Here is an 11,660-nt window from a genome sequence, read left to right as displayed (position 1 = left end):
ACTCAAAGTTTACGGCTGCAAACAGATGCACTGCTATACAACTGTATATCTGTGAAAAGGAGAAGTGGAGCCTCCTGCGCAACCAACAAGAGTGCAAAGAGTGGTTTCTGGATGGTAAGTCAACAGCAAAACGATTGTCTTTTCCAGCAGCCGTTGTACAGGCAGTTTTACTTGGTCTAAATGTAGAAAAAAGTAAATCTAAGATTCGTTAGACATACATTGTGGAAGACAAATGAGTTATTCAGTGGGACGCATCAACAAACAACACATTGCACAGCTTATCAATATCTAACGGATGTGGTTATGTGCAGCCTTTCAGTGTTTCCAGACTGTGCAGATCGTACATTTTAACCACACACAAACATTTCCAGTCAGATATCTAAGAACTGGGTGGATAAAGACATGCACACTACAGTTTCCTTTAGGTACAAATCACAATGTTTATATGTTACGGAGCTGCCTCGATGACGAACCAGTGATCTGTTTGACTCCGGTAAAAACCTTCACATTGTTGCTGCGTTTCTGCAGCCCTGCCTCAGTACCTGGGTCCTCACGCTGTGTACTCCCGCCCCTCCCCCCCCTCTTCCCGTTGCTCTGGTGCTCGTCCTGGCATGGGGGCTCCAGTGGGAATCCCCAGATCCCCAATAAAGAATAATCTCTTCACACCTCCAACAGTGCTGCCAGGTGTTGGTGTAAAAGAAAAACACACTTTCTCATCCTGATGATGCGTTATTATGTTACTCTATAAATTGCGGTTGTGATTGCTGGTTTTGAACTTGTGGCCCCGGCCTCCTGGTGGTAAATTCAGAACAAGCGCGCGGTGAAGAACCTGTTTCATCATCACATCCTGCCTCAGCAGCAGCAGCAGCAGCAGCTTGAACCGGGAGGCGTGACCAGCTCTGATTCTGGATCCTTCTTAATCTCCACTCGATTGGTCAGAAATCGACTTTGAGACGAAAAAGTCTCGGGTTGTTGGAGCAGATAAGGAGTGACTGCTCTGTTTGTCAGCGGGGGCCCCTCCAGGTCCCAGACAATCTGATGTCCACACACGCTTTCTCCTGCACTCTGACATTTTCTCAGCAGTATGAGGTTACACAAGAAGAAAGGGACATCCTCAGCGTTAAGGCCGCCTCTTTGGGAGCGAACCCGAACCTCCCCCTCACCCTTCGGTGCAGTCGTTCACGACGAAATGCGACGAAATAAACAAAAAGTTCTCAGAATAAAAATTGACAGGAGTTTGTATTTTTTAGATAGTAACACATTTATCAGAGGCAACTTCTGATGTAAGTTTCTGATGGCTGACCTTTGACCCTTACAGTTGTCAGTGACTATTAAAAAGAGGCACAGAAAGAAGCCCTGGAGTACAGGGTTGGTAGCGTGGGTCACAGGCGGGTAGGAGAGAGGAACGTTTTCCCGAGATGAAGACTGAATCTCGAGAAGACAAACTTTGTTTTGGTGGGAAGCATTTGAAGAATGAAATCAGATTTAACACACTCATACACACACATACACACACACGCATACACACACATACACACACACACACGCATGCACGCATGCACGCACGCACCCCAATCGACTCCTGATCTCGAGAAAATAAAGTTTGTTCTCCGAGAGCGGACGGAAAATAAACTCATCATCTCAAGAAAACCATTGGGGAAAAGCCTATGCGGAAAGCGTCCGCTCCCGGACCCTGCAGCCTGGATTTTTTAGACGGTGATGTAGAAATCCAACAACAGTGTTGCGCACACATCACCGGTCAGTGCAAACGCGCTGATAGTTTCAACTTTATGCACAGAAAACATCACAGAGCTCGTTAAATCCAACATGATCTGGACGCTAATCTGAGAGCGGATGGTTGAAGAGCCATTCGTCTTTGGAGCCGAACCACTGCTGCAGGATTATTCTCCAGCTGCCGGGAGGGTTTGATCGATCAGGTAGAGTCTTGCCGATTTCTGATCACTTTAACTGGTGAAGCGTTACCTGATTTCAAAACTTCACGACTGCAGATGATGACAAAATATGGATTACCTGTTCAGCTTGTTGAATATCTATTAAACAGAACAAAAATCCAATGCCAATGTCAGATGCCAAAATTGACCTGGGAAGTTGTGTTTGATGGTAGGGCTGAAACGATTAATCGGATTAATTGTGATGAATTGATTTTTGAAATAATCGGCAGCTAATATAGTAATCGATTAATCACTAACTGGAGGATTCAGACTCAAAAAAAGAGTAATTGCTGAAAAAATAACATTCAGAGCAGCAGTTATACATTTTGCATTTAAGATAAAAAAAAAAAAACATTTGCCAGTACATTTGTTTTACCCAAAACTCTTCGTGAGTTTTAGTTTTAGCATCACCCAGTTTAAATTAAGAGAAGGAATGCTATGTTGCATTTTAGGAAATAAAGTATTTCTTATTTTAAAACATTAATTTAATTATTTGTTTGCATCTTTTAATGTATTTCTAAGATTGGATGAAAATGTTGATGTGGTTAAATGAAAAATCTGCATAACATGCCAATTTTATCGCTTAATCGTTTGAATAATCGACAGAATAATCGAATACTAAAGTAATCGCTAGTTGCACCCTCAGTTGATGGGTTAAAATAAATCATGACAGGGCTTTTTTTTACCAGACACAACGAAAAAGCATAACGCGACCTCTGATCACAGCTGGCAGAAAAAATCTTGAGGACAAAGTGGAGTCCCAGACAGTCCAGCGGTTCTCAAATCGCCGGCAGACAGACAACAGGAAGTCTTACGTCTTACATCCTTTTACCGAAGAAGCTGCCTTCACAGAGTTCATTGTTTGAGATCGACGTGGCAACGTGGCGCAGCCGTCCGAGACCCGGTTTCAGGTTGGATCTTGCCGGCAATAAATCAATCGAGCTTGGAATCGAAACGTATCTGCGAGCAGCGGGAGAAAAAAAAACCCGATCACAACCCGGAAAGTTTCAGGCAGACGCTCGGCGGCGTTCTTTGATTACAGTCGGGGTCCCTCAGGAAGAAAAGAAAAGACGGCCATTGTTCATCTTTTTTTTTTTTTTTCTTGAGAAGATGTAAAAAGCAAGCCAGTGGACCAATGTGAGAGCGGGCCTTGAAAACAGAGAGGACTGCTGCATGAGTGAGAAGAGCCTTATGTCAGAAATAATTGGTCTGAACAAGCAGGCGAGCTCTGATTTGATTCCCTCCTGTTTGGCTCATGTTACTTCCTGTCTGCTTACAGCATGTTTGGCACGACAACGAAGATCCAGGATGGATGATGGGACGTTCAGGTCCAGATTAATGTCATTAATTATCTTTCATTTCCCCTTTTTTTTTAAATAATACATTCAAATTTTCCTTTGATATGATTTAAATTCCCACAAGAAATGCTGCAGATTGTAGTAATTTGCTTCAATTTATGTTTTTTGACATGATGGTAGGAGAAATATATCACTTGTCAGCATTTTTGTACCTTTTGTTTCAAGATTTACCACAAAGCTGGTGAAAAAAGTGATAAAAAGCTAAAACAGAGTGTTTAAAACCCATGCAAATATCACATAAGAGTCAATTCAGCAGCAATTTTCTCTGGTTACTGACCAGGTTAGGGCATGCACAGATAGACTCTGTTACCGCTGGACAAAAGAGTAACCTTTTTGAAGTCTTTTTTTTACAGTGTTGCATGTGACCTCTACTAAGTCTCACACCCTAAGCATCTGTGCACGGCGTTGCTAACACGAACGTTTTCAGACGACCCACACACACCGATGGAGAACAAGCGGGCCACCATGTGTCCCATGAAATGAACTAAATATTCAGACTTTTTCTTTTAAGGTTTTGTTGGCCTTTATTTGAAAGTAGTTCAACAGGAAAGAGGGGAAAACATGCAGCAAATGTCACCAGGCTGGGAGTTGAACCTGCGACTACCAGCACCTGGGCTAAGGCCTCAATACCTGGGTTGTGCTTTGCCCCAGCGCCACCACAGCACCCGTATCAAGACATTTCTATTATTTCAGGGCTCAACATCACAAAGTTTAGTGGAAAAGATTGGAGGTGAAGTTCTTTACAGGTGGTGCAGATAGTTGAAAATCAGGGCCGGTGACGACTAATTGTTGATCATTTTTATGTTATTTGACTGATACATTTCTACATTTGCTCATGCTTTTTAACCAGGGAACAGAATATTTGCAATATTTTCATAGGGCATGAAACAGTGGCGTATTTTTTTTTTCTCCCAGATCTAAAGACCTAAAATGATCGCTTTTACATATTTCACCAACTTAGTGCTCACTAAGTTTAAACTAATTGCAGTTTTGTTTATGTTTCAACATCTTCTGCCATCTGCTGTGACACCTGCAGACATTGTTTTTTCCTGAATGCTAGACATTTAAACTAAAAAAAACCCAACTAATTATCATTCTAATCTGATGTCTTCCCTCTTATCCTGTCTCCTTTCATGCTCCGTCCCGCTTCGGTCATCTGTCCGTGGCTGCTGGCTCCATGCTGAGACGTCGGCAGTGGCCCTTATCCTGGATTTTCCTCTGCTTGTTGCTCCTGGCCTGGAAGCATGTCCAGCTGTCCCATCATTCTGTCAGCGCTGCTGTCTCCTTCGGCCTTCAGATTACAAGAAAAAAAAAAAAAAAAACGCCAAAGAGGCCGCTGGGAAAAGTGGCCCGCTCCCGTCTCTCAGGACTTATGTCAAAAATGTTTCAGTCCTCAGGTAATTTGCTACAGTCTGGGATCCCTTCACTGTTTACTTCAAAGAACCTTTGCAAAGAAAAAAAAAAAGAAGAGAGAGAAAAATGGAGAAAGAGCGAGAAATGAAAGGGAAGAGGGGAGAAAAAAAAAGATATTTAGTTGTGGGTAGTGACAGATCTACATTCTTGAGTATTGACATGCGATCTGAGCAAGGAGTCCTCCTCCACTGGGGATGCAGTTCGAGTCTGCAGAGGTTTTTATATATTACTGATAAAATAAATAATAAAAGAAAAAAAGAAAAGCGGCGAGTGTGCGGGCCGGCTTCCAGAAAACAGCAAAGTTAAACAAATTGACTCAACTCCAAAAGAATGCACAGTCACTCCTGCACAAATAGACAGCTTAGCAGATAACGCACCAGACTGCAGAGTTCAAGGCTCAGTACATATATATATAAAAAAAAGACACTGCATAGTCCAAGATATTTTTAGCATTTCATTGTTCCTTTTGGAAAAAAGAGGTAAAGTTATCTGGAAGCACACCAGCCACAAAATTATCCAGTCATCAGTGAGTCGTTATTTAAAGGTGATTTGATGGATTTACCACATCCTCCAATAAACACAGAGAATCTCTCACACCTGTAGTTGAGCTTAATATGTTTTTAATGTAACACATCGTTTGCACACAATTGCTGATAATTACAATTGCTTATATTTAAAAAAACAATTAGAAAGTAAAAATATTTCAACACATTATTTTAGAGGGGCATTGTTGTGTATTTTCCTTGCACATGGTGCCATCTTATAGCATACATAGTCAACTAACTGTTAACTTCAGTTGTTAAAAAAAGAAATCCAGTTCATATCAAACATGACCTAAAAGAAACTTTACTTTGTAATTTAACGCCTTGAAATTGGGCCTGTGTCTCTTTAAGAAGCTCCTGCTCTTTCTGAAGCTCCGCCTTCAGGAAGTCATCACAACATGGCTCCTCTATTAACCCTTTAATGAAGTTTTTTTTTTTTTTACCAACACTGGAGATTAAAGTTTTTCTCAAGCACGCATGCAAGAATCAAGGCAACACTCCAGGTGTGATTTTGTTGAGGGTACAATATTATAGCATCATGTGAAGCTCAAAAAAGTTGATTTTACATTTTAATAAAAGTTATTCATAGTACAAGAGAATTGCTATACATAACGTACTGTCTTTATGTGAAAATACAAATATGATATGACTGAAGGGGGAAAAATATATGTGAAACAAAAGGTCAATTTGCCGTAAGGTAACATAAAATGTCATATCCTTTTTTCATATTTCAAAGACTGAATGTAGTATCTTCTCTTCCTCTGAAAAGTATTCATTGCACACTGACCTCCTCACCATGTTATAAACAAATAGATTACCTCGTTAGCATACATCACCTCCGCTCTCCCAGTGACGTTTAGAGATGAATATACACCATGGAAATCTCTGTGTAGTGACGATATGAGCCTCTAGAGACACATAAAGACGTTACAAAGTCGGCCTTCCATCACCTGCAGAACATTTTCATCAGGCAACTGCAGCTGATCCACAATGCTGCTGCTGGTCGTGTTCTCACTAAAACTAGGAAAACAGAGCATCTAATTTCTGAGCGCACATAAAATCTGTTATTGTATGCTAGGAAAGGGTGAATAAGCGCTACAATAAGAGTAAGGCTTCTGCTTTTCAGAGTGATATTTACAAGCCCCTACAGCCAGATCTCTTGTGCCACTGAGAGAGCCGATGTGATAAACCTAAACAGAAATTATCTACAATAAGACATGACAACACAACCCGTGTCCTAGTGAGCCAGAAGCCTGCTAAAAGAAAGAACGCACGCTGTTTACCGCATACGAGGACTGCAAGTGTATACATGTGAGATGGACGAAGCTGACACCAGCATTGTCTCCGCATTTAGTTTCGCGAAATGCACCAACATGCAGGAATTCAAAGACTCTCAGTAGGCCATGACGTGACATCCCAAGACATCTTCACAGCCCAACACCTTTAAATTAGGAATGCACGCAAGCGAAAGGAAGAAAGGAAGGGGCGAAGGGTAGTGGGAAAGGAGAAGAAGAAGAAGCAATGATTAAAGAGGGTAACAGGATCGGCTCTATTCAGCCCGTTTCTGAGAAAATGCCAGGGAGTTTTCAGTCACTGTCAGGTCACTCCGAGTCGTGATTTCTTTCCCTATTAATTATGCGCCGAGCCGCAGAAAACTTCCTCTTCTCACCGAGCGACCTTCTCTGCTTTCACGAGTCGGCGCAGGCTGATCAAAAACACGCAGCGTGGAGAAAAGAGCTCCCCGTGACGTGTCGGCCTGCTTATTTCCCTGACAAAGAACAATGGCCGCCTCATAACTGAAATGGCACTCGCACAGAGAAAGTTCCTACGGTGAAAAGGGGCGCAAAGAGGGCAAGAAAAAAAAAAGTAACAATTATCCAAAGACATGTTGTATCATGCGCTAAATTCTGTTTTCTCAGGCCAAATCTTTTGATGCCTCCTTTCTGAAAATATTTAGAGCTCGTAAATGGAGATTTAATCTTGAGATACGGGCCGAGCTGAGCAGTGAAAGAGTGAGGAATGATGAAGAGGCATGTTGGACTCTTCATCACTGATTGAGAGGCTCGGTGGCATCCCGCCTCCCCCGGTTCTGACCCCTTCAGCAGAGATTCCAGATCCACAGCGCTGCTGCGGAGCTCATTGGCGCGTCAATGCTGCCCTCTGGCGACCGCAGATGAGAATGCATGATCTCTGAGTGAATTATCTTTTTCCATGTGATTTTTGAAAAATAAAATAAAATAAAATAAAATAAAATCTATATTTCCAAAAGATGATTTAGAAAAAACACACAAACAAACAAACAAACAAACAAACAAACAAAAAACACTGTTGGTAAAAAAAAATAAAAAATGACATTATACTATGACATATGATTTCAGAATAAAAATTGTTAACCCAGCCCTAACCCATGTCTTCATATGTATTAATAATATAACACAATGATTCTTTTTTTGCTGCCAGACTTTCTACTTTTTACAGTTTTTCTTTTTTTTTTTAACATAAATAAAACTGCCTTTTATGATTGCGTCTCGAAAGTTGCCAAACACAATTTCATTTGGTTTCTTTATGCTTTATCCGAAACACTGCAAAAAGAAAATATTTTAGTCGGTTTGAGAATCAATCATTAGTAATCAGTTTTGCTTTGGGTTGAAAAGTACATATTTTTTTCCGTCCAGATGAAAGAAGACTTACGGATTTTATCCTCAACCAAGTAAGTTTTTTTTCCTGTTTAGTCTTCATACGCGTTATTTTTAATATTAGCAGCTCATCACCACGGATTTTACCTGGCCACTGCATTTCCTGTGCAATCCCGCTCGATTCCAATCTCACTTCGTTGACGTTTCTCCCTTTGACGTGGATTCCTCCGGTAGATTTTCAACTGAGCCAATCAGCAAACAGAAGAAGAGCTTGTGAACATGATGTTCTTTCTTCCTTTCTTTCCTTCTTTCTTTCTTTCTTTCTTTCTTTCTTTCTTTTTTCTTTCTTTCTTTCTTTCTTTCTTTCTTTCTTTCTTTCTTTCTTTCTTTCTTTTTTCTTTCTTTCTTTCTTTCTTTCTTTATTTATTTATTTATTTATTTCTCTCTTTTGCGCTGTTTTATAATTGTAGTCTGCCTGTAGTTTTAGCAATGGCAGCGGGAGAAGTGAACGAAGCCGTTCAGTCCATGCTGGCCACGCCTCCAAATACTGAATTACAATCAGCAGCCATCTTGTTCGCCTCGGTTCTTCCCTCTTTCCAGTGGAGGATGGTTGTTTACAGCGCAAGAAATTTCAGGTGAGCTTCATAGCCCCGAACTGGCGCATTACACACATCACAGACAAACATTAGAGACTAGGTAACAGAGTTTTTCTCTCACAGTCCAGAATCAGGCATTCTGGGGTTATTTGCCCATATCCTACCCCATGTGGTGCTACTGACTGCTAGAAATAGATCTGAATGTCAACTGCAGCCTTCTGCATGGAGAGGTAATACATGCATAGAGAGTCTGATGACTCTTATGAAAGATAAAAGTTCGTATAAATAAACTTATCAGGCAGAAAGATCAGCCATCTTTCTGCCTGATCTGGCAGAAAGATGCCAGAGCAGGATTCCAACAGTGGTGCCCCCAAGAGGGGGAAAACGGGAGGCTGTGGCCCACCCAGAGAATCATGTTCAGGTCACAGGAAGGCATACAGAGTCATCTTCTCCAATCAAGACATGGATGTAGTACCCAATAAATGAATGAATGTATAAGATTAAAAATGAAATGGACAATTCTTCTGCACAAACATGTACATAAGATATATACAACTCTGGAAAAAATTAAGGGACCACTGCAAAATGATCAGTTTCTCTGATTTTACTTTTTATAGGTATATGTTTGAGCAAAATCAACATTGTTCTTTTATTCTATGAGCTTCTGACAACATGTCTCTGAAACTCCAAGCAAATAGTTAGTGTTTATTTGCAGAAAAGGAGAAATGGTCAAAAGATGCAGTGCTTTCAGACCTCAAAATGCAAATAAAACAAGTTCATATTAATTTAGAAGCAACAATACTGATGTCTTAACTCAGAGTTCAGAAATCAGTATTTGGTGGAATAACCACAGTGCAGTGGGCTTTTATTTTTTTCCAGAGCTGTATTTTTTAAATTCATTTTTAATTTTATAAATGTATTTATTTATTGAGTTCTATGCCTTTCTATGACCTGAACCTGATTCTCTTGAGGGCAGGTGGGGGAGTATATTTGTCTATATGTTATATGTAGATAAATACATTTCTTTTTGTTTGTTTGTTTGTTTGTTTGTTTTTATTGGGGGCGCTACTGGATTCCTTCTTGTGGCGTTCAACAATACAATCAATTCCACCACCGTTCAGCCTACATTCAGGTACATTCGTGTTTAAATGAGTAAATGTACAGAGAGCTTTGTCCGCTTCAGATACATAAATGTATTTATTTACAAGGGTAAATAGAAAATATAGGCAGTTTTGTTCATTTTGTACACTATACAGTCAGGGGCAGTCGCTTCCCGCAGTTGCACAGAACTCCCTCTAGGTGGCTCTGCTGCTGCTGTGTCAGGTGTCCGGCCTCTCATCCCATCCAGGGCCTCCAAACGGGTGACAGGGAGTCTGCCGGCGACACCTCCCTGTGTGGGAGGTGCAGTGGGGGTATCAACGACGTTAGCGGGGGGACGTGGAGGCCAAGAGGGCTGGCGTGAGGAAGTGTGGGGGAGATGCTCCTCAGGAAGGAGGCATTGGAGGAGGACGGAGGTGACAGGCTGGGGGGGAAGGTGAAGGGGCAGGCAAAGGACGGGAAAGGAGGCGAGGCGGTGAAAGTGGAGAAGGAGGGCGAGAACCAGGGGGAGGAAGGCGGGGAGAGGTAGTCGTGGCACGGTGTGGAGCAGGAGAGAGGCTGGAAGGAGAGGTGGGGAGGGAAGAGCAGCCAGGGAGACTCCCCTCTGCCCTCCGAGGTACAAACTGCCTCCCCGGACGCGGCTTCCGGCTCCCTCCAGACGCCATGGACGGAGTTGAGCCTGGGCTCCCGGCTCGCCGAGTGATGCTTCAGCCCCTCGGTGAGGCTGGTCCTCTGCGTCGGCGGGATCCTGTGCATGTAGCTGTTCAGCTGGGCCATGCACTGCTGGAAGCCTGCACTCTCACTGCTGGCGAGAGGGGCAAATCTGGACCCAGCGGGTCCAAGTTTCCCCAAAGCTCCGGGAGTCCGCAAGTCTGCACCGGGAGAAAGCAGAGTGGGAATAAAGAGAAACAGCAACACACAATCTCAAAGCCCTGCCGTCAGAAAATGAACTGTGAGGAGGTAGTGAACTGTTTGACACGACTGACCATTGTTCAAGTCCTTCCTATCAGCCCACTTCTTAAGATACTCCACAGCCAAGTCCAGAATCTCTGCTTTCTCTATTTTAGGATTCTGGAGTCGCTGGTGTCCGCAGCGGGGCGAAGTAAAAAGGGGAAGAAACACAAAAACATCATTGACCTTAAAACTTTTTGCATGGCACAGAAGGAGCTGAGGTGACGGCTTTGACTTGACTCACGGGATCGGACGTGGAAAGCAACAGCAAACGTCTCAGCTCAGCGAGACTTTTATTTATTCGATCCCTTCTCTTCTTCTCCACAACTGGCTTCAAAATCTAAAAACAGGTAAATTGAAGTTTTCGGGGCTTTATAAAGCAGTTAACAAAAATACCCGCTGCGCCGATAAGCCGCTGCGCTTTATCGTAAACGTTATGGAGATCATTTCGGATCCAAAACTCTCTTTTGTTTTTGTTTTTTTCTCTCCCTAGAAGGTCAGAAAGGTCAGATGGTCCTTTGAACAAACCTGCAAGGGGACTTCGAGTTGGCAACCCAAGAGCTGGCTTAAAAATGACAGAGCATCACAAAGATCAAACAATGCTCATAAAATGAGTCAAACACAAAGGAAGGTCATTGGAAACAGAAATGCACACTGGTACCGGCCAAAAGAAATAACTTTCCTACCCTTTTTCTACTCTTCCCGTCTTCAGGAGTTCGTAGCTTCCTGGTCATGTTGTCCAGAGACTCTCTGCAGAAGTTGGGGGGGAAAAAGCAGCCCAGATGGCAGCGAGTGCTTATAAGTAGCTTCGTGAAGCCTGCTTCTGATTGGCTGGCGGGTGTGAGTGAGGTCAGTTGGGGGAAGAAGTTTATTGTGGGCCAAACCTTTTGCACTTTTGCTACATTACGGCTGCAACCGTCAATGTGTTTTATTTAGGTTCTATGTGACTTTTATAAGATAAACAATAGATGATTTTCTAAATTTTCTAGAAATTTAAATGTAAAAAGTAATTTCAAACTCCCATTAAGTCAGTCCTTGGTGTAGAACTATTTTTGCTGTGATTATGTTTAAGTGTTTTTTGGTATAACTCTCTGGAGTTTACTCAGTTACATTT

At 42.2% G+C, this 11,660-nt stretch overlaps 1 protein-coding gene across 1 annotated transcript; it reads right to left on the bottom strand.

Annotated features, from left to right (window-relative positions):
- Nucleotides 1-9,729: 9,729 nt before the first annotated feature.
- Nucleotides 9,730-11,280, bottom strand: her11 (hairy-related 11). The gene is made up of 4 exons (XM_016672778.1): nt 11,233-11,280; nt 10,791-10,886; nt 10,582-10,675; nt 9,730-10,467 (listed from the first exon to the last, which is right to left on the bottom strand). Exons 1-4 carry the CDS (start codon nt 11,278-11,280, stop codon nt 9,833-9,835), a joined length of 873 nt encoding a protein of 290 aa, XP_016528264.1. The 3' UTR covers nt 9,730-9,832.
- Nucleotides 11,281-11,660: the final 380 nt, after the last annotated feature.

This window comes from Poecilia formosa, unplaced genomic scaffold (genome assembly GCF_000485575.1).
Source record: "Poecilia formosa unplaced genomic scaffold, Poecilia_formosa-5.1.2 Scaffold66, whole genome shotgun sequence".
NCBI classification, from domain to species: domain Eukaryota; kingdom Metazoa; phylum Chordata; class Actinopteri; order Cyprinodontiformes; family Poeciliidae; genus Poecilia; species Poecilia formosa.
Note: the sequence above shows the minus strand (reverse complement) of the source record. Positions and strands in the feature narration are given on the sequence as shown.

What these genes read in the sequence shown, in the direction of transcription:
- her11 (XM_016672778.1), bottom strand. Translation starts at nt 11,280, where the DNA reads ATGACCAGGAAGCTACGAACTCCTGAAGACGGGAAGAGTAGAAAAAGG. An exon ending in ACGGGAAGAGTAGAAAAAGG is followed by an intron (nt 10,887 to 11,232) that starts GTAGGAAAGTTA and finishes ACCTGTTTTTAG; the next exon opens with ATTTTGAAGCCAGTTGTGGA. An exon ending in TGCTTTCCACGTCCGATCCC is followed by an intron (nt 10,676 to 10,790) that starts GTGAGTCAAGTC and finishes TGCGGACACCAG; the next exon opens with CGACTCCAGAATCCTAAAAT.